This window comes from Rutidosis leptorrhynchoides, chromosome 3 (assembly GCF_046630445.1).
Source record: "Rutidosis leptorrhynchoides isolate AG116_Rl617_1_P2 chromosome 3, CSIRO_AGI_Rlap_v1, whole genome shotgun sequence".
Classification (NCBI taxonomy): Eukaryota; Viridiplantae; Streptophyta; class Magnoliopsida; order Asterales; family Asteraceae; genus Rutidosis; species Rutidosis leptorrhynchoides.
In genome coordinates, this window is record NC_092335.1 from 673,820,682 (window position 1) to 673,845,812 (window position 25,131).

Here is a 25,131-nt window from a genome sequence, read left to right on the forward strand (position 1 = left end):
ATATAAACAGTAAATAAAAATAAATAAATAATTTTTATGGGTTCATAAACTTTTTCTAGGTCTGAGAAAATTATAAAAATTAATTTATTGGTCGAATTAATAATTATTATATAATTAAACACTATTATTATGTAAACAGGAGTTAAATAAGGAAATAATTGTAAAAATAAAGAAATATTTTTATAAATATTTTTCTACAGGTTATTTAACTCTAATAAACTTATAAAAATTTTAAGAATAATTATTTATGTTTATTTGGTATTTTATGTAGAATTAAACTTGTTTTATGATTCAATTAAGAATAAAAAAACAAATATAAATACAAAATTGTATATGATTATTAGGTATTTAATTAATTATTTAGGTATTTATAATTAACTAAGACTATAAAAAATTTTCTTAAATTTTCTTAAATAAATACAAATTTTTTTTATTTTTAACTAAGACTTAAATTTTCTTAAGACTATAAAACAAATATAAAATACTTTCTTAAATTTTTCTACTGATTTTTTATAATTAACTAAGACTATAAAAATTATGTATATGATTATTAGGTATCTAATTAATTATTTAGGTATTTATGGATAATATTGGGTTAATAAAGTACTATATTATTAAGTATCTTGTAAATTAAATAACAAATAGTATAACCAATTATGTTATGTATTGTATGTGTTAGTAATTAGTATATTATAAATATTAAATTAATCTAAGTCAATATAGTAATTATAACTTGAATAATAATGCGTATATAATTATAAAACTATTAATAATTATGTAATACTAATAGTATATATATATATATATATATATATATATATATATATATATATATATATATATATATATATATATAAATCAAGATAACGCGCACTATATATGAATCTCACCTCTACATATGGCCTAGGGTGGTCCTTGTTGCCTTATGGGAACTACTTGTGGATTTCGAATGCCATGACATAGATTCTGGTCAAGAATCCTGGGCGCCCGGCAACAACTGATCATTCAAGTGACTTGTATGATAGCAACGAGATTTGAGATAGTCGTACAACGTCTTGTTAAAGATTATAACCTGAACTTTCAATAATTGGAAAGTTACTAAAAGTGGAAACTTTCCATAGATAGTAACCTTTCCGAAAATGGAATTTCTTTTAGAAAATATCTGATCGTACATTCTATCTCTAGGTTGAGATTTCTGGTCTACTTCAATTACAGCTACTTCCTAGTAAAATCTTTGTTGTGATATTTTAAGTTGAGTTTTCATAGCTCCCTTTTTATCTATATTTTTGGGCTGAGAATACATGCGCAACTTTTATAACTGTTTTACACGTTAGATTCAAGTACTCAAACTTTTATGCTATATACGTGCTTTGTCATGCTAAATCCCTGCCGTAATATCGTTAATTGCTGAGGTATAAGATGCAAACTTAGTTATTATGAATAGTGCTATTGAGAGTAACGTCTCTAATCATTTGACCTCTGGTCTTTGGTTATATAATAATGATTCAAACTGACACTGACTGTTCAAGGTATTTCGGGGTAAAATTCTGTTTAGTCGCGATATTACAAACAGCAACTCTTTCAATTGATATATTTGGTATTAATCAACTTTAAACTAAAATCTTGTGGTCTAATGCTATATTGAACTATTGGTTTATGATAAACCTATGAACTCACTCAACCTCGTGTTGACTTTTTAAGCATGGTTATTCTCAGGTACTTAAATATTGCTTCCGCTGTATATCTGTTGCTTTGATGATGATTTCTTGCCATGCTTGGAGTCTTCATGCATTACTTACCAATTTATTTAAAAACATTTAATGCTCTACATACAATGTAATCTATTTATCTTCCGCTGCAAAACTCAATAAAACGTCTCATATAGAGTCATTCTCATTTATACAACTATGATTTGATATAATTAGTCACAAATACCCCAGGCCCTATTTGGGGGTGTGACAGCGGCCCATAGCATTTGGGTCAATATTTTTTTGGGGTAAAGGGATTCACCCGGTAAATATTATTTATAAAAAATAATAAAAATATACAATTAAGAACAGCAACCGCAAGCGTGTCTAGCGGCCTCACAAACTACCAAAACAAACCAAGCTAGAACCTACACAACAAAAGGACTAGCAAAACCAATAACACATACGACACACTTAGACCAGGACCAATAATTCCACCTACAACCACCCCGATTTCATGCCAAACGGGGCTGTTGTCTTGGTATCCTTTTTTCCTGCCATAAATCTTGTCCTTTCATCTTCATCATCATCAGATTCTACATCGCTCAGTTCATCAATAAGAATTCCAAATGAATTATTAACCTTTATACCTTTCTCCTTTGTGCTCGTTCCTACATCATCATGATTAGTCACCTTACTCACACTAGGTGCCTTAGGAGCCTTCTTAATAGGACGATATACTACCTTTTGTCTGTTTTTCCCCAGTGCAAAACCATCCTTCTGATTCAGACCATTCACCTTCGCATTCTAATTGTTCACAATAGTAAAACCATCATCATCTACCTTTTTCTTCTCCTCTATGATTGGAACTCTATGAGGGCATTGTAAGTCACAATGTCCGAACACCTTACACTCCGAGCATCTTGGAGGTTTCCATTCATATTCTACCCGAACCGTATCTTACACTTTCTTCTCATTAACCAAATTCGGAGTAGCAACACTAAGAGATTCTTTTAAATCTTTTTCAGCAGAAACCTCTATCATGGCACGCGCATAGTGTGGACGACCCCAAGATTCCAAACACAACACGCTTGTGAGAGAATCCAACATCATCAGACGACCCACTTTCGATGCTATAGCACTCAACCCAACTTCGTTAAATCCCGCAAGAGGAATATCGTGCAACTTAACCCATATTGGCACATTCGTTACATTCTCTTTAGTAAGAGAAATATTCAAAAACCATTTATTCAAAATAACCGGGATGGTTCTAATCATCCAAGGTCCATTCTCCAAGACTTCTCTCATCCCTTTTTCTGAGTTGAACTTGAAAAAGAAAAACCCCTTAGCGTTCATCATCACTTTTTCAATACCGAACTTTTTCCACACATTCATCACATAGCTATTAACCACCGGAAAAGCAATCCGCTTACCAAGAAAATACCCGTATAAAGTATTACTATATCGGCTTGACGCTTCTTGAACAGACTCTATCGGGATTTCCACGTCAATACCATCATCCAGAATCTCATTCGATTCATACAAGTAAAAATTTACCTTACGCTTTTCCGATTGCCCACCGAGCGCCTTCAGATAGTTTTTAGAGTTTATCTCACCTGTATCATGGATCACGTTATTCTGTGAACCAAGCTTCTTCCCATCCTCTTCATCCGACGAACTGGTTGTAGCATGAACACTATACTTATCATCTTGATCCATTAGTTTCCCATGCTCGTTCGATGTATTCAGCACATCATCTTCGATATGCGCATCAGTCTTAACCAGATCCTCATCATCTATACCTGTATTAATAGGTTTATATATAGATTCCACACTAGTCGAATCAGATTTCTCATCAACACCAATCACTCGACTCCGCAACACCTTCGTTTGAGATGGTTGGGGATTCTTCTTATGAGTTCCTCCCGACGATTTACCCATCGTCAAACACCGATCAAAATAGAACAAGAATGAACCAGAAAATAAAATTAATCGTTAAAGAAACTTCAAGCTTTACCTTTTCGGTTTAAGATGAATACAGTTTGGTTCGAGAAGATTCTGAACCTGGTAATCAGATATGAAGATCGACGAAAGTTCGTTTGATGTTTAGGATCAGAGATCTAGTGTTAATTTTGTTTCACAGATCTTAGAAAATGCAATAGAAGGTGGCGGCTGTAAGTAAATTAGGCTTGGTCATTCCATTTGGGTCAATATTGCCACCTCTACAATTAAAGACAATAACAGAACATATAAAATAGTGGGTATATCTTTTCAGGGCATTAAATTATGTTTATAGTTGTGCAAATTATAACAAATTGTAAGAACTTTCTTATCAGCGCAGTAATATAATGCCAAACCAGAAGATACCGATTCACGATCACTTAAACAAAATGAAATGCTATATTTTACAATGTAAATGTAACTATCTACTCTCACCTATGGTGACTAAACATATTGGTCTGTGGATATTAATATGATCAATATCAGTTCAGTAAGTTAGCTGCCAGATGACCTTTCATTACACATATTACTCGTGTGTTAAAACTTAAAACTCTACATTACAACCTGAAACCCAACTAAGGTTCTCACTAGCTGTTAGGGGGTGTTTGTTTTTGCGTTTTGAAGATAATTATTTGATTATTACGTTTTCAAAACGTAAATAATTAAAAAAATATTGTTTGGCAAACTAAAGATTAGAATCAATTAATTGCGATTTGAAGACCTCAAAACGTGAAAATGAAAAAGCAGGTCACCCCTTATTGCAGCAAAACATGATTATTTGATTATCTCATTCTTTCCTTTTTTGCTTATTTTTCCCCTAGTTACGTATTAATTTAATAAATAATCTGATTTGTCAAACACCTAAGAGACTGATTATTATTAGATTATCACGTTATGAAACAGCATAATCAAATCCAAACACCACTAATAATAAATACGTTTTGCTACTGATTATTTGATTATGATTATCCAAATCGCATAATAAATTTTCAAAACGCAAATCCAAACACCCCCTTAGTGTCACACTACATTCTGAATAAATGATAAATATCATGAAAAACTAGAAATACAGATGGATGTCTTATGTGCAACTATCTTAAGTATAAAAAAGCAAACTCTGAAACAGTTTTTGAGGCAGAAAAGACAATAAGTGTTTCGGTGTATAAATGATGAGTGTGTTTTTGTAAGCCACTTTTATTGAAGGAAGTTTTCTCTATCTCGACATGATCTAGAAAAAGCATCAAACAATTAATATAATGTGTTGTATTGGCAATCCTTTTTCACTTTTTGGGTGGCATATATAGATGTGGCGATATTTTCACCTGGAAAATTTTTGGTACTACTTGTACGAATTCCATGTGTTTAACTCATCTAGAATATATGCTTATATATCATCAATGATAGGGCAGTATATCTTCTTTTGGAATATTTCATTTTATTGGCTTTTCGTGTTTTCACAGTGAAATAAAGATGCGCGGGCACATCGGTAAGGGATGGGGGTTGCTAGAATTGGTTAATGGAAAGACTTTGTTCATCAACAACAAATGCTAAAAAGTAATAAATAAATAATACAATAAGAATATCAGAGTATTTATATCAATATAGACGTAGGCATTTCATCATGATAGTAGGATACATTAATGTAATATCAACATAACTAAAATGACTCTTCACTTTGTTCCGAGTCACTTCTGCAAATTCTTCCTCCAGATGATTATTCTTTTTTGGGTAAAAGGTTTTACCCGGTAAATATTATTTATAAAAATACAATAAAGAACAATGAACACAAGCGCGCTTTACGGTCTCACAAACAACCACAAACCTACTTAGAAGCTACACACCTAAAAACAGAACTAGCAAAACCTAAAACATCAACGACACACCCACAACCAGCAATATTTCATGCCAAACGGAGCCATTGCCTTAGTAGTATTTTTCCTCACCATAAACAACAACAGCAAAACCCAATCCAACATATGTGGGGTATGGCAGTAAGATGTAGACAATCATTCTCTTATTCTAATCTGAAGCTGACAAAAAAGACTTTAGAATCTAATATTGTATTCGTATGAACTGTAATGAAATTTGGACTTAATATTCTTTCATTAAAAATCTAAACCTAAAGTTAACCACCCCATTTAATGGAAAAATAATGCAAATTAATGAGTTAAATTGTTCCTGCACTATGCTCATCAGTTAAATCCTAGTTCTTCCTTTCATTTCAGAAGTCTTAATAAATAACGCACTTTAATCAATTTATCAATAAAAAAATGTAATAAAGATATGAATTCGTTGATGAATGGTGTATACATGGTTCTTGATGCACTTTTATATGTTCATGACTTGCATCCAAGTTAAAGGGACATGTGGTGAATCGACATGATGTCGACACAACCAATTGTTATATTCAAAGTTATAACCAAAGATTCGACACCTAAACATGCATAATTTACTAAGTGATGTGAAATAAATTCTGGGTTGATCATGTATAGCCGAATAAAATAAGTACTTAATGTTAAGTATTTACTTGATTGTTAAGTGGTTTAATTTTCACAGTTTTGCATTATATTTTGTGCAGGTTTACTTGATCCTAGAACTTAGTTTTGTCTAAATGCTCACTTGGTGGTTTAATATTAGTTAGAGGACATCTTTTCCACCTCAACATATGCTCTTGGATAAAAAGATGAAAAGACAATATTCATTTTCACACAAAATTACCATATTACCCCTCCATTAGTATTTGCAGCAAGAAGCTTTTCAAAGGCTTTATCAAGGTTAAAAGTGTCATTCTACGTGTAAGATGCTACCGTGCGCATCAATATACAGGAAACAACTTGTTACACTACACTTTGATAACAATATTAAGAAATGTGTGAAGCCTGATAAATGATGGAGTACTACAGTATATTATTCACATTTTCAGTGTCAAGATGGGTTATCTATATATCGCATTCGTAAGAGCTCAGTTTACTCACAACAAAATTTAAATCAATCGGAACATCTATTTTTTGTTTTTATCAAATTCAGTGTTAGTTTTTAGTTTCTATTAACATTTTAGATTTAGGTTTATATGTTGATACAACTACAGGAGCAGGTTGATGCTCCCAGAGTTGTTAGAGCGGGAAAGAAAATAGCTGTTATTTGGCTTTCTTTTTGTCTTTATTAAGGAATCTATGAAGATGATCATTTTGTTGTTAACGAATATAATATATATTAACAACAGTTTACCAAAATAAAATTTTGATTTAAATGATTAGAGCGACTTTTGACCCATTGACCCGTTCCAACTTATATTGTGATTTTACCAATTTTAGATATGAAATGTAAAAATGGAGCTGTTTTACATATTAAAACATGCAAACCGATCAGTTTATAAGATAATGGGTCAATATTGCCACCTCTACAGTTAAAGACAAAATAACAGAGCATTTAAAACAGAACATATATCTTTATAATGCATAAAATCTGTATATGATAGCCTGTTACCAAAGCAACAGGACTTGATTAGTTGATTAATAAATGTGTAGTCTAGGTTGATTGATAGCCTGATATATGTAAGTTGGTGAGTGGCCCTTGGTTATGCCTATAGCCATTTAAAAAATTGATTCCAAATTCAAAAATCAAATCCTGTAACGTTTTCTTTTTCGTACTACTTGTACGTACAATCCCATGTGTTTTAATCATCTAGAATAAATGCTTATACATAAGAGATATCAAGATTGATGATTATGGAATATTATCGCATCAACTTAACATCTTGCTCTAGTAACATTCCATTAAAGATCAGCATCAATTGATAGTCTTGGATATCAACAAATACAACTTTCATATACCTTTTTCCGCTTTTAATGTTCTCAATGTGAGCTATATACAGACTTTAATGGCATTTTCAAATTTCCCAAACACAATCCTCTACCGTCCCGGTCACATTCTTATTGCATTCCTCTTACATCATACAATCATACCTACTATAAAATAATCTTATTATAGCAATGTCGATAGTGGAAAGATTGGTAACAGATAAGGCGGTGGTTATATTCGGCAAAAGTTCTTGCTGTATGTGTCACAGCATCAGGACACTAATATGCAGCTTTGGGGCTAACCCAACTGTTTACGAGCTTGGTGAATATTCAGATGGTCAGCAAATCGAGAAGGAACTCAAAGCGTTGGGATGTAAGCCATGTGTCCCAGCCGTATTTATCGGACAAGAGTTGGTTGGTGGAGACAATGAGATAATGAGCCTACATCTCAAAGGAAAGTTAGTCCCAATGCTCATCAAAGCGAGAGCTATATGGCTCTAGTATAAAATATAAATATAATATAATATAAAAACCATATTATTGTAGACGTAAACAAGGCATTTTATCAAGCTCTGTTATACGCGAGAACAAATATGTGTTATACGCGAGAACAAATATGTAATGTAATGTAAGGGAATAAAAAAAGCATTTTATAAAGCTCTATACTTTGCACCAGTTTTCTTTTTTACTTCATGAGTCTATAACATTGTAAAATTGTATGCCTTTGCAAGATTTCACATGCATTTTCTTAATTTCAAACTTTTGAGATATGAGAAGTAACAAGAGTGTCATATTTTGTAGGACATGTGCATGTTTCTTGAAGGAAATTTATAACCATATGATTTATGTAAGTTAATGGCATTTTGTTAAGCCATGATTTAGTCGCTGAGGTTGAGTAAAAAATCAGCTACCGCCGAACCATCCGAACTATTGGTTGAGTAGTGAAAAGTCTCAGTTGGTTCTGGGCTGGTATCCTTGAAAAAATAGGTGCAAATTTAAATCCTAGGGAGTTTTCGCCAAGGTTGTGCCTCTGGTATCCTTCACTTCTGTGCAGGCCAAGCAGTTAACCTAAAGCATTCCGGGTATGTTTTGAACGATGGATGTGAGGAGTTTCTTCCTAATGGGTGTGTAGGTGGCAAATAAGAGGATTCGATGCCAAAATTGCAGTTCTAAAAAAAGTAAAAAAAATCAGCTGACGTTTTATCTAGCCATGCGTATTTTAACATTCTTTCTTTATAACCAGTAGCATATGTCAATTTGGTTAAGATACAAAACTTAGGGTGCGTTTGATAAAACTGAATGATTTAGCGCTGAATGGTTCAAAATCTGAATGATTCAAAGCCTCTGAATAATGTTTGTTCTGAATGAAAATAAGCTGTTTGATAATCGTTTAGAATGAACGATATAAACTGAGTAAAATTAACTTATCAAAGTGTAACATGAATAAAATATACAATATACTTGTTAAATATACTTGTTAGTTAAGTGTTCAGGATAGAATTTGAGGAGAAATTTACAGAAAATTTAGGATCTTAATGGTTAAGAGAGTGTTTCATCTCTGAATGGTTCAGCATTGAATTCTGAATCATTCGGCACCATATGTCATTCAAATGTCGGAAACAAACGCACTGAATGCTGAATGGTTCAGCATTCAGCACTGAACCACTCCATCAAGAGGCAAACAAACGCACCCTTACTTTGTTAAAACCGTGGGAGGTGAAGTAGTGGTTAGGCCTATCCTACCAAAGTGTGGGTCATTGTTTCTGAATCCGAAAAACTTGATAAATTAATCATTGGCGATTACGAGCTGCCTTTAAATCGGGTAGTCACCTTGGAATTACCCGACTTGCAAAAGGAGTCGGATACACATACGTAACAAAAAATAAAAAATAAAAAAAATAAAATAAAATAAAAAACTTACTTTATTTCCTGGTGATTAATCTTCCATACCTTTTTTCAAAAAGGTGTCAATTTTGTAAATTTGAAAGTTGTTACATAAAATACTTTAAATTGTCCAGAAACTTTAAAAAAACCTGTTAATATTTCCCATAAATTTATATAAAAAGCTTTATCTAGTTTAGATCATAAATATATCCCTTAAATATAAATAAAAGCCTTAACTACCTAGTCTACATTAGTAATAAAATATATCCCATTATATTTAAATATAACCCTTAATTATTTTAGATCATAACATATAAAATACGTTTCATTTAATTTTAGATCATAAAAATTAAAAAATTTATAAAAAGTATTATCTAATTTTAGATCATAAAAATATAAAGTTGTTATTAGATTGTGCGGGGTCTACTTTAGGAGAAAGAATGAGCGGGTATGTCTTGTATTCAATATCGAATTTAACATGTTTGTTAGCCGATGCTATTTTGTATATATGTATTGTTAGCCCATTTATATAAGGGCTCTTTTATTATTATGAGTCCATTAGGTTTGGGTCCCTAGTCTATTTATTTATGTGTATGCTAGAGGAGCAATGATGAACAACACAATCACAATTACTTTGCATCTATCGTCTCTTTCATGGTATCAGCAGCCTTACTAACACTTTAACCCTAAAAACAAAAATCCCACTATCCGTCTCCTATCATTCAAAACTGCCGCTATAAACAAAATCATACAAGAGGGTCGCATAAACCCAATTTAAATATCAATACTATTACGTCATCCAAATCCACGTGAATAAAAATTCCACTATCTCCTCCCTTCTTTTCTTTTTCAATTGTCTTTCATCTTGAAGTGCATCTTGGAAGTGGTTGACACGTGCTCCACCACTATATTTAATTGGGTACATTTTTATTATTTTTTTCTCATTTGTGGGTTGATTCTCACTCTGGTTACTACGGAGTATATATTATAATTGTATTTTTGTTTCTACATTCATCTTCTGTCCTATATATAACATGTGGAACAATCGTCGCAATGAAAGAAAAACAAACCCATATGCCCATATTGAAGCTCAACTGTTAGACATAATAAATGTCAATCAACATAGGTCAGTTAGGCTTGTCCCAACAATACTTAGCCATAGGTCAGTTAGGCTTGTCCCAACAATACTTAGCCCACAAAACCCAACAATCTAGATTTGGAGGATTTGATTCAAATTATGTTGGGTCCAATATATTGGGTTTTAACGGATTACAACAGAATCATCAGTACAAAGTCCAACAGTGCATACAGAATGGGCCGCCATATGCTTCTGTCAGCCAACAGACCAATCAATTTGGGCCTTATCATAACGCATTTAACACAGTGACTAATCAGAATTACGGTTCATCTGGATGGAATATGGATACTGGTGCGACTTCTCACCTTACTTCTAGCACAAATAATCTTAGTACGATTTTTAATCATTGCATGTATCCTTCTGTAGCTGTTGGCGACGGAAATCCCATTCCTATCACCAACACTGGTCATAGCGTGTTGCCTAATATTCATCGACCCCTTCATCTAAATCATGTACTTGTTACCCCAAGTATTGTTAAAAACCTTATATCTGTTCGTAAATTTACTCGTGATAATAAAGTCTCTGTTGATTTCGACGAGTTTGGTTTTTCTGTGAAGGATTATTTGACTCGTCGTCTTCTACTCCGATGTGACAGCACCGGAGACCTCTACCCTTTCACGACTCCTGCTCCGCAACCCATTCATCAAGCTCTTCTCACTACTCCAACCACCTGGCATCAGCGTCTTGGACACCCCAATAACGATGTTTTACGTCGACTTATTTCTTCTAATTCTATCGTTTGTAATAAAACGAAGACTCCCATGCTTTGCCATGCTTGTCAGCTTGGTAAACATGTGAGACTTCCTTTTTCTGTTTCCAATACTAATGTTACTTCATTATTTGACATTGTTCACTCAGACCTATGGACTTCTCCCGTTCCAAGCTTTAGTGGTTACAAATATTATGTTATTTTTCTAGATCATTACTCTCACTACTTATGGGTTTTTCCTTTACGCAATAAATCTGATGTATTTAACATATTTATTCAGTTCCGTACATATATTAAGACTCAATTCAATTCCGAAATTAAAGCTTTTCAATGTGATAATGGCGGTGAATTCGATAATACACAAATGCATCAACTCTTTAAAAACAACGGCATCCAAATACGCTTCTCTTGTCCCCACATGTAACGTCCTCCCAATAGGGTCTGGAAGGAACGTCACTAATATCAAAACATACCAACATATTATAATAAACGAGAACAATACTAAATGATGAATTTAACTTTAATGAGTACGCAGCGGAAAATGAAATATCGTTACAATGACAGGAATAACAATATCGTAAATGTTCACATGCAGAAGTAATAAATGCGATATCTCTTGATCCTATGTCCAAGTAGCATCACATAAGCAGTAAGTATAAGAGCTTGAATCAAACAGCACCTGAGACAAAACATGCTAAAGTGTCAACCAAAAAAGGTTGAGTGAAGTTCATAGGTTTAACAAAAAGTTTGCCGTTGTTTTAGACCACAAGATTTAGTTTGTAAAGTTGATCTCCCGCAGGATCAAAAAGTTATGCCAATGCGTGATATTTAGACTAAACGTTCAAGTTTGCCCCATGACAAGTTGTGTCTGTCCTTGTCGGTTTAATTTCATTATTAAGTAATACAATGACTTGGTCAAATGTATCGGGGACGTTACTCCCGATAGGCCTACCCCTGTAACGACCCGGAAATTTCCGACCAAATTTAAACCTTATTCTTTATATATTTCCGACACGATAAGCAAAATCTGTAATGTTGAGTCTAGAAAGTTTGAAAACTATATTCGGATAATCAATTACCCTTTGACCATGCCCGATGATTCACGAACAATTATTTGTAAATAGATATATATATATATATATATATATATATATATATATATATATATATATATATATATATATATATATATATATATATATATATATATATATATATATATATATTTTTAAATGTGTGTATATATATATATGTATATATATATATATATTTTTTTAAATATTATTGGAAATAATATATAACTTATTTGTTAAAAATAAATATGAAAAAGTATGTTATATAAATTTTAGTTTGCTAAAAATATATTTAAATACCTCGAGCTAAGTTTTAGTACTCCGTATATATTACTTGGAATTAAAAATAATTAATAGACGAACCTTTTTGATCAGGTTTCAAACAATTAATGAGTGAAATAATTTAATATGCTTAATCTTAAAATTTGGGATTTTTAGAGACACTTTTATACGTTAACTGTTTAGCAATTGACACGATATAGCACACTGCAAAGTAAAAATATCTACACCGTCGGCAGATATAATTGGTTGGTAAAATTTGTGGACGTTCTTTTCATATTGGAACCATTATTCAATTATTGATTATTGATATTGAGTTATATCTATATATATATCTACATACAGATATAAATGATATCACATACACATATATCCCATAAGTTTAACCAAGCACCACTCTCCTTTCTTACTCATATCATCCACTACCACCGGATATCGCCTGGATAACAACCAACAACTCGCCACCACCTCTCTATCACTACCACCCTTTAAAACCATCAACCACCTCCTCCATTAACAAACCACCACCGAGACCACCACTTTGATTACACCATGAACCACCCTTATCCACCACTTTTCCATCTCTCTCTATATCACTATATCGCTATATCTCTTCTTTCTATTTTGAAACCGGAAGCAAACCACCAACACACCTCCACTTTGCTCCACCGCCGGGAACTTCCACCATCGATAAAACGTACCACCATGTCTCTCCTCAAAACCAATACGAAAACCACCACCAAACATACACTCTTATAAATCAAGAACCCGCTTAAACCGTTGTTATTCGAGTTCTTACTTTCATGTCTACTGTTTCTGCTTCTGGACCGAAACCCATTACCACATCACCACCATGCTCGATGTTTCTCTTTGACGAACCAATTAACCACCATTTTCACTTGTTCTAGCTATAGTTTAAAGAAACCCACTCAACAAGACAAAACCCATTAACGAACTACTATTACATATGATCACCACCACCGAGAATCTTAACCCTCATCATTTTCCACGTTTCCCTTTCCTTCTCTATTGCCATTGATCACGAGCCACAACCTATCTCCCTCCCCTCTCTCTCCTATACCTGCTACATTTTTTTTTCCCTCTTTCTAGCCTGTTTGATCGAAACATAATCATTGATATTACCTTATTCCTGCTGCTGCATAACTCGATGGTTTCTGTTTCTAATAAAACCGTAGCTGTGCCCGTTATTACAACAAGAACGATGATCTAAGGAAGACGATGAACAGCGATCTTCTACTTCTTTTTATATTCGATTTCCATTACTGTTTTGGGTTAATTTTTCTGGGTTCGGATCTAAGTGATAAACGATAATGATTATGACATAAGGAATATGATGATGATATGTCGGCTGCCTACTTTTTCCAAATCTAGTTTGTTATATTTTTAAACCGATAGAATAATTGGATCAGACTTGGTTTATTAATTGTTGTGTTGGGCCGAGACAAAGGGAGTTGGGCCGTGATTTCATTTAGGCTTTGGGCTGAAATCGAATTCATTGGATGGGTCACCTGATTCGATTTCATATTGCTACACTAATGTTAGTCGACAGGAAGAAAGGATTTAATAAAAATAATACGGGACTATAAGCAGAAAAGGCGAAATGGCTGAATGGTTTAGTGTGTGTGTTGGGTAGCGGGTGGTCCTGGGTTCAATTCTATGCTTGGATAATTATTTTTATTTTAACTCATTCAAAGGTAGTCTTATTTCTTATTATTATTATTATTATTATTATTATTATTATTATTATTATTATTATTATTATTATTATTATTATTATTATTATTATTATTATTATTATTATTATTATGATTATTAAAATTATCATATATTTTTTTAAACTATCATTAGTATTATTATTAGGATTATAATTATAATTAAACTTGTCATTTTTATTGAAAACTTCTATTATTAAAAGTATCATTTTTATTATTGTTAATAAAATTATAATTTTTAGAATTATTATTATTATACATTATTATTAAAAATTAACATTTTTATTTATTTAAGAGTTATCATTATATCATTAAAATTAAAAGTATCATTTTAATTATATTATCATTATCATTTTTATTAAAATATCATTACTATTAAGGTTTAATATTTTTATTAAAGTTATCAAAATTAACATTTAAGATTATTATTATTATTATTAACAATATTAGTATTATTACTATCATTACTATTATTATTTTATGAGATATATAATTCAAAATATAATATATAGATTTGTTCAATTACAATTATGTGTGTTAATATATATATAAATGATATAGGTTCGTGAATCCGAGGCCAACCCTATACGTGTTCAATGATGTTATATGTATTTTTACTACAAAATACATTAGGTGAGTATATAGTCCCTTTTAAACTCCAAATATTTTGGGCTGAGAATACATGCGCTGTTTTATAAATGATTTACGTTATGGACACAAGTGATCAAAAATAAAATCTACGTTGAGTTGTACCATGGCATATCTCTTTATACTTGGTAACTGCTAATTACGTGAGGAGCGTAAACGCAAATCCTGTTGATAGATCTATCGGGCTGACATCCCCAACCGGGTTGGATGACCAGCATTTAACGATTGCACAGTACTTCGTTCTCGTTACTACACTTGGTACGGTGTAGGGTTTATTTAAGAATATGCTGCTGTGACTTTTAGTTAAGTATGGTTACCAAGTGCTCAACTGCTTTTCTATACACGAGGAGTGTATTATGTATAAACTTGAAATCTTGTGGTCCATTGTTATAACGCTGCTAGCATTAAACCTATATATCTCACCAACTTTATGTTGACGTTTTAAAGCATGTTATTCTCAGGTACGAATTAAGTCTTCCGCTGCGCATTTGCTCATGTTAAGGACATTACTTGGAGTTGATCATCGCAATGGAACCAAATGTTAATGACTTCGTCCAGGAGGATTAGGACGGGTCCTCACAGGTGGTATCAGAGCGGTGGTCTTAGCGAACCAGGCCTTGCATTAGTGTGTCTGACTAGTAGTTGTTAGGATACATTAGTGAGTCTGGACTTTGACCGTGCCTACATGTCAAAAAGTTTTCCTTATCATTTCTAGTCGGAAACCATCTGCTTATCATCCTTAGGAAATTGCCTGCTTATCATCCATAAGTCTAGACACGTCTTACTGCATTTAGTGCATCGATAGTGTATAGACAAAATTCATATCTTAGCGTATCTGATAACTCATATCCTAGCACATCCGTAGACTTGCCTGACATATGTCGTAGGTTCCTCTGTAGTCTACGAAATCTTTAGTGTTATATATAGATATTCTATATAGCTAGAATATCATCCGATATCTGAAAATCATTTCACATCGAAGATCTCTTCCATCCACAAAATTTCCCTCTTAGTGATAAACCTGAAGCGCTTACCGGCGAACCTGTTCGAGAAACCATTCTCTCTCATTTCTAGAGTATCTCGTCACGATTATATACTATCCCATATTTCGAATCCTGTTCATTCGCTCGTCCGAACCACCAATCATCTCGGTATAATAGAAGAAATTAACGAACTTCGCACTCGCGTGACAGCTTTGGAGAACATGGTGTGAAGGTTACAAACACCAGCAGCAGCACCAGCAGCATAATCAGTACCACCATTATCAACGTCAACAGTACCCTTATCCCCCCCAACCACAACCGCGTTATGAACCTTAATATCACAATATGTACCTCGGATATCAACATCACACGCCTCAATACCACCGTCTGTTCTTCAAGTATAATCTTCATTCTACATCGATTATCATCGATTATCTTCGCTTTACGAATCGTTCCACCTCATTTATCCTCGTTCGACATGGTGATTATGTAATTCCTAATGTTTTAGAAATTATGTAATCTAGTATTAACGATAAATCAAATGAGTTTAATATCTTATTGACTCATTAAATCTATGATTACATCTGAAGAAAATATATATGCAAGTATATTTTCATAAAGATTGTAATTAAAAATTCCTTCGTACAAACTATTAATGATGAAAATATTTTGACGGGTGGGTAGTACCCGAGGAATATTTAGAATTCACATTAATAAGTTACACTGTACATTCTTCGAATCTGATTCAACGGTTATCTATTATCTTACTTACAACCACCGATATTCGTACCCGCTCACCCCAAAATAACCAATTCCATTTAAATTTCATATTTGGACTTTGACTTATCAGAATCCAACAAGTGGCATAATGAAGAAACATTGGACAAATTAAAAATTGTTAGAAACACGCGAATTAACTAATTGAAAATCTGTTAAGGATTCCACGCTAACTGTTCCGGCTAACTGTTCCCAGCTAACTGATTAACATTTAATTTATCGCAATTTACATTTGTAACGACCCGGAATTTCCGACCAAATTTAAACTTAACCTTTATATGTTTCCGACACGATAAGCAGAATTTGTAATGTTGAATCTTAAAAAGTTTGGAACTACATTCATGTAATCAATTACCCTTTGACCGTGTTTGACGATTCACGAACAATTATGTGTATATAGATATGTATATATAATATATAATATTAACTGAAAACATTAACAAAGTATTAGATATATGATACTTTACATGAACATATTTGTTTCGATATATTTATCGACAGAATTAAGAGATAATATCAAATGATTGAATTATCAGATACATTATGATATGATTACGGGCCTATGTTATGAGGTCCACTGTGATTTAAGAAATCTATTCTTTTTGACAACTCATTACTTAACCAGTATGATAAAGATAACGATATTTATATTTTATTTTATTAAATATATATAACGATTTAAATTAATATTATATATTTTTATACGCATATTATACGTACATAGTTTTATACTTTTACTATACTTTAACTTTACCTTTACTTTACTTTTACTTTACTTTAACTTTAATAATTCATACTTTAATAATTCACTTTAATAATTCATACTTTAATAATTCACTTTAATAATTCATACTTTAATAATTCACTTTAATAATTCATACTTTAATAATTCACTTTAATAATTCATACTTTAATAATTCACTTTAATAATTCAAAAATCTATTATAAATAGAATTAAATAGGTTTCATTATTTCATAGAAACTTGAAAATATATTTCTCTAAACTCTCTCAATCGAATTACATATATATATATTTACTTAGTACTATTTCAAGATATTATTAGTATACACAAAATACTACGACGGAGTTATATTCAGACGATTTCAAAATAAGTTTTCAAATGGGATATAGCTAAGGAAATTATGGATTATAGCTATGAAGGTTATGGGTATTGATCGAGGGTATTGCTCGTGAGGTCAACCTAACGTTTATCATTTTCGTTGCGTCTACGTACTTTCCTGCAATATTGAATCACAATATTGATACGTGAGCATTCATATCTTATCTTTTATATATTAATAGTGTATCCCTGACTAGTGCTCGAGTATATATGATTATGCATGTTTGTATGCTTAGTTTCGTCGTTAAATAGTTTATGATAAATCACAAATTTGATACATATGCTACTGAGATAAGTTATATGATATGCATGTCGTTGAAAAGCTGAAGAAAAAAATTAATAACTTTTCATTTAGAAATCGTGTGGTTTCGATGAACGGATTAAAAGATATGGTCAACTGAATTATCATTAATTTTAATATTATTATTAAAATGATTATTATAACTGTTATCAGTTGATGTTATTACTAAAATTATCTTTATTACTAAAAATTAATATTTTTATTGAAACTATCATTTTATTATTTTTATCATTATTATTATTATCAATATTATTTTATCAAATAAATATGCGTACAAAGATATTTTTACCACACGTAATGTAATTACATTAATAATACATACCACTATATTTTTATGATATTAAGTGAATTTTATAAATTTTATTACTTGAGATATATAAAAGTATATTTTTATCATATATGAATTTTAATATAAATTTTTATTTATTAATAAATGACTTGTATTATTTAGTATAATAAGATCTGATAAATATATTTAAATATATAAAACTACTATATATAAGTTATATACTAAACATGTATAGATTTTGAAAGTCATTTTGGGTCAAGTTGACTTTTGTTGACTTTTGCATGTCGGTCTCGAGCATTAGGATTGTGATACACTACGACTTGACCTAAATTGTTAGACAGATATTGACCAACATATAAATATATATACTTAATATAGGTTCGTGAATCCGAGACAAACCCTGCACTTGTTCAGTGCCGTCATATACATAATTGCTACAAAATACAGTATTGTGAGTTTCATTTGCTCCCTTTTTATATATATTTTTGGGCTGAGAATACATGCGCTGATTTATAAATGTTTTACGAAATAGACACAAATACTAAAACTAATTCTATGTGGGTTTAAACCAGAAATATACCCTTAGCTTGGTAACATTAAACTACTTGTCTATGTACGGTAGGCGCGAATCCTAAAGATAGATCTATTGGGTCTGACAAACCCCATCCTGACTATGGGATGCTTTAGTACTTCGAGGTTATTTTAAACACACCTGATCTGGTGTACTTCAGAGGGTAAAACATGAACGTTAAAGCTTGTTACCGGGTGCCTACAACTTATAGAATACTTTTATACACTTGCGAGTGTACGGATATTTATAGAAACTGAAATCTTGTGGTCTATTACTATTACGGAAATGATGGATTATGATAAACTAATGAACTCACCAACCTTTTGGTTGACACTTTAAAGCATGTTTATTCTCAGGTATTAAAGAAATCTTCCGCTGTGCATTAGCTCATTTTAAGGATATTACTTGGAGTCATTCATGGCATATTTTGAAAGACGTTGCATTCGAGTCATTGAGTTCATCAAGATTATTATTAAGCCAATTATAGTTGGATGTATTATGAAATGGTGTGCATGCCGTCAACTTTCGTTGTAAAGAAAGTTTGTCTTTTAAAAACGAATGCAATGTTTGTAAAATGTATCATATAGAGGTCAAATACCTCGCGATGTAATCAACTATTGTGAATCGTTTATAATGTATATGAACGGGTCCTTTCAGTTGGTATCAGAGCGGTGGTCTTAGCAAACCAGGTCTTGCATTAGTGTGTCTAACTGATAGTTGTTAAGATGCATTAGTGAGTCTGGACTTCGACCGTGTTTGCATGTCAAAATTTTTGCTTATCATTTTTAGTCGGAAATCATCTACTTACCATCCTTAGGAAATTACCTGCTTATCATTCTTAAGTCTAGACGTGTTTTCCTACATTTATTTCATAATAGTGTATAGACGAATTCTTATCTTTGCATATCTGTTACTGTGAACTTTGACTGACATCTTTCAAAGATTCCTCCGTAATTTATGGGATTTTGGTATTATATATACATATGTAAATTATGTATTGAAGAATACCAAATCTAAATTCTACAATCTATTTCATACCAAAAAAATTCTTTCCCTGACCATACAAGATGGATCCCTCAACCAGTTCGAGTTCCTCGGATTTCGACAGCTATGCCGATATGGATTTCCACATGAGCTCTGAAAGCAGCGTGACCGAAATGAATCAACCAATTAGCCATCATCTATTCTGGATGAATTGGGGATGGGTTCGTAATCTACTTAACCATTGGAGACAAGAAGAAGGCGATCCCTTTCATCCACCACATTGCCCTCTTGGCAATGAACCTGAAGCACTTACCGGCGAACCTGTCCGAAACACCATTTTCTCTCTCATTTCCAGAGTATCTCGTCATGATTGTATACTACACCAAATTCTAGATCTTATTTATCCGCTCGCCCGAACCGACAATTACCCCGGTGTAATAGAAGAAGTCAACGAGCTTCGCGCTCGGGTAGTGGCTTTGGAGAATATGGTGCAAAGATTACAAACACCAGCAGCAGCACCAACAGCATAACCAGTACCGCCATCAACAGTACCATTACCACCACCAACAACAACCGCATCGCAAACCTCAACTTCACAATCTTTTCCACGAGCATCGACATCATACGCCATGTAGATACCAAGGAATACCACAACGATGAAGTATTGATTCATAACTTCATTGGGGAAACATTCTACGGCGATTATGTAACTTCTAAAGTTTAGACATTATCTATCCTCGCCTTAACCATAAATTAAATGAGTTTAATTTAATATTAACTCATTAAATCAATATTACATCTGAAGAAATATACACATATATATTTCCATAAAGACTGTAATAAAATTCTTTTGTACAAAATATTAATTGTGAATTTTTTTTAACGGGTAGGTAATACCCGAGAGATATATAAATTCACAATTATTATGTTACATTCTTCGAATCTGATTCATCAAATCATCCATTATACTCCCTACTTTCACAACAATATACATTCTTTTATAAAAATCAAAACAACCATACTCATTCAAAATCTAATTACATATTATGATTTTGAAATCTCATAATTCGATTCAAGATATAACCGAAATCGTCACTCTTAGATTCCTACATCTTTTAAAACTATACTTTGACTTCAAAACTGTCCTAGAACCTCATTTCTATTCATGGAACTCACAAAAATATTTATATCATTCAAAATCTTAGAACATCATATGTATATTAACAATTACAATATGTGTTCAAACACTTCGAAATTCCTAAAGACATGCGAGATGATGATCCAACCACATATTACCCACTGTCATGCATCTGAAAAGCTCTCGAAACCAAAGTTATAGTTTAACACGTATCCATGTCAGATCCTTTGATATTTATTACCAAATATAATTTTTCAATCTCTTTCCAAAATAGACAGTTTTGTCACAGCTCCAGCAAATCACCTTCATTTGTTTATACGAATAAACCTTATTATAACAATTACCCCTTCATCATTGTTACCGGAGAACCTTCCATATCTCGCCACATTAGCAGTAAACTTATCAACAACTTCATTAACCTTCGACTTAAGCCTCTCCGAAAAGCCACTATATTTATTCATTAAAACCCCATCATGTACTCACCTACATCCTGTAACAATAATTGTCACACCAACTACTGGGAATTAGCAATCAGTATTTTGAATTTCGCGACAATTTTACGTCAAAAGTTATATGTATACATATAACGTCTATCTCCTAGACTTACATACTTCGAATGTGAATTTTCTGAAAAACATCCCAAACCATGAACTAGTTCTCCGAAATTGGAAAAATGCTGATGAAGCAGCAAAAATTGTAAACGACTTTAACCGTCAAAAGTTTGATGATAAAGAATAGTATGGTGGTAAAGTTGAGAAAAAGAGAAGGTTTGAAACTGGAAAAAGGATTGAGCATACCATGAAGGAGGCTGTGGACAAATCACAAAGACTAAACCTGCCTTCAAAGGATCCAAATGATTCAGTGTCTACTGAAATCGTTAGCAAACAACTTACTTCTTATTCTAAACCTTCACAGACAAATCTTCTTCATCATCCATATTATCGTATCTTTTATTATAATATCTTCGATATTCCTGAAGATATTTTCACAACTATTCTTATCTGAAATCTTTTATCTCTTCGCAATATCTGCGTTACAACATAAAAAGAAACTGTGTTTGTTTCTAAATTCTAAAAAAAAAAAATTTGAATTTAAAATAGAAATGTTTTTGAAGTAGTGTTGGGAACTGAAGCATGAATTAGTATAATATAATGACACTTGATCAACGTGATTATATTACAGTAAGTCATGCTGAGTTTCTAATGGAACGTGATGATTCACAGAACATACTGTCATCATGTACTGTTTACAAGACTCTTACATTCTACCCAATTTCCAAACATATTAAGAACATATCATCTTGATAGCTCTATATTTTCGGATATTCTGGTAATTTGCCAAATCAAGATCGTGCCATTACGATTTTCTTCTTGGAATATTAACTATGTTCATCCAAAAATTCATATCTACGAATTCTGGACCATTATCCGCTTGACTTAAGGTCGGAAAGAGAAAACGAAAGCATGAAGCTCCGAAATATAATGGAGAATATAAAGCCCGATAACAACCCCGAAATTACAAACCTTGTATATCAATGCGTATAGCAATATAAAGACACGGGAGAATGAAAAACACAATAACCCCAAGGTAATGGTAGAAGAAAATAACTTCCTCCGGTGGTAGATGAAAAAGAAGAATGACATATATGAAAGTTAAGAGTATATCAAGAATTAATACTGGATTAAGCATATTAACGAATGCTTTAAAGTATGAATTGGGGAGAAAGACTAGAAGGTGTGAGATGTGGAAATAAAGAAACGAAGGGGGTGGAATTATAGTAAAATATCAGACAGAGAAATCGAGACAGATTATCGCATTTAATCAAAGAAGATCCTGATTTCCTTAATCGCCGAAGAACCAAATCTTATTGCAAAGATTTTCTTTAAATCCCATGAATTCCGAAAATCAATCATAACTACGTCATCGGTTAAAACGAATATACGTTTACTCATTTCACTCTCTTGCGATAGCTTCACTTATACTCTTCGCGTAATCAAATTATTTTATCTATATTACTCAATGATGATAAAACTCTATTTATCAACTCATATTCATCATGAAAACATTTTTATAGTTAGCCATGACGACCTCGATCAAATTTCGGGACGAAATTTCTTTAACGGGTAGGTACTGTAACGACCCGGAAATTTCCGACCAAATTTAAACTTAACCTTTATATGTTTCCGACACGATAAGCAGAATTTGTAATGTTGAATCTTAAAAAGTTTGGAACTACATTCATGTAATCAATTACCCTTTGACCGTGTTTGACGATTCACGAACAATTATGTGTATATAGATATGTATATATAATATATAATATTAACTGAAAACATTAACAAAGTATTAGATATATGATACTTTACATGAACATATTTGTTTCGATATATTTATCGACAGAATTAAGAGATAATATCAAATGATTGAATTATCAGATACATTATGATATGATTACGGGCCTATGTTATGAGGTCCACTGTGATTTAAGAAATCTATTCTTTTTGACAACTCATTACTTAACCAGTATGATAAAGATAACGATATTTATATTTTATTTTATTAAATATATATAACGATTTAAATTAATATTATATATTTTTATACGCATATTATACGTACATAGTTTTATACTTTTACTATACTTTAACTTTACCTTTACTTTACTTTTACTTTACTTTAACTTTAATAATTCATACTTTAATAATTCACTTTAATAATTCATACTTTAATAATTCACTTTAATAATTCATACTTTAATAATTCACTTTAATAATTCATACTTTAATAATTCACTTTAATAATTTATACTTTAATAATTCACTTTAATAATTCAAAAATCTATTATAAATAGAATTCAATAGGTTTCATTATTTCATAGAAACTTGAAAATATATTTCTCTAAACTCTCTCAATCGAATTACATATATATATATTTACTTAGTACTATTTCAAGATATTATTAGTATACATAAAATACTACGACGGAGTTATATTCAGACAATTTCAAAATAAGTTTTCAAATGGGATATAGCTAAGGAAATTATGGATTATAGCTATGAAGGTTATGGGTATTGATCGAGGGTATTGCTCGTGAGGTCAACCTAACGTTTATCATTTTCGTTGCGTCTACGTACTTTCCTGCAATATTGAATCACAATATTGATACGTGAGCATTCATATCTTATCTTTTATATATTAATAGTGTATCCCTGACTAGTGCTCGAGTATATATGATTATGCATGTTTGTATGCTTAGTTTCGTCTTTAAATAGTTTATGATAAATCACGAATTTGATACATATGCTACTGAGATAAGTTATATGATATGCATGTCGTTGAAAAGTTGAAGAAAAAAAATTAATAACTTTTCATTTAGAAATCGTGTGGTTTCGATGAACGGATTAAAAGATATGGTCAACTGAATTATCATTAATTTTAATATTATTATTAAAACGATTATTATAACTGTTATCAGTTGATGTTATTACTAAAATTATCTTTATTACTAAAAATTAATATTTTTATTGAAACTATCATTTTATTATTTTTATCATTATTATTATTATCAATATTATTTTATCAAATAAATATGCGTACAAAGATATTTTTACCACACGTAATGTAATTACATTAATAATAAATACCACTATATTTTTATGATATTAAGTGAATTTTATAAATTTTATTACTTGAGATATATAAAAGTATATTTTTATCATATATGAATTTTAATATAAATTTTTATTTATTAATAAATGACTTGTATTATTTAGTATAATAAGATCTGATAAATATATTTAAATATATAAAACTACTATATATAAGTTATATACTAAACATGTATAGATTTTGAAAGTCATTTTGGGTCAAGTTGACTTTTGCATGTCGGTCTCGAGCATTAGGATTGTGATACACTACGACTTGACCTAAATTGTTAGACAGATATTGACCAACATATAAATATATATACTTAATATAGGTTCGTGAATCCGAGACAAACCCTGCACTTGTTCA

The 25,131-nt window shown here is 31.6% G+C and overlaps 1 protein-coding gene across 1 annotated transcript; it reads left to right on the forward strand.

The window, feature by feature from the left end:
- The first annotated feature begins 7,681 nt into the window (after positions 1-7,681).
- On the forward strand, positions 7,682-7,990 carry LOC139899383 (monothiol glutaredoxin-S2-like). The gene has a single exon (XM_071882213.1). The coding sequence runs from the start codon at positions 7,682-7,684 to the stop codon at positions 7,988-7,990; it is 309 nt and encodes a 102-aa protein (XP_071738314.1).
- Positions 7,991-25,131: the final 17,141 nt, after the last annotated feature.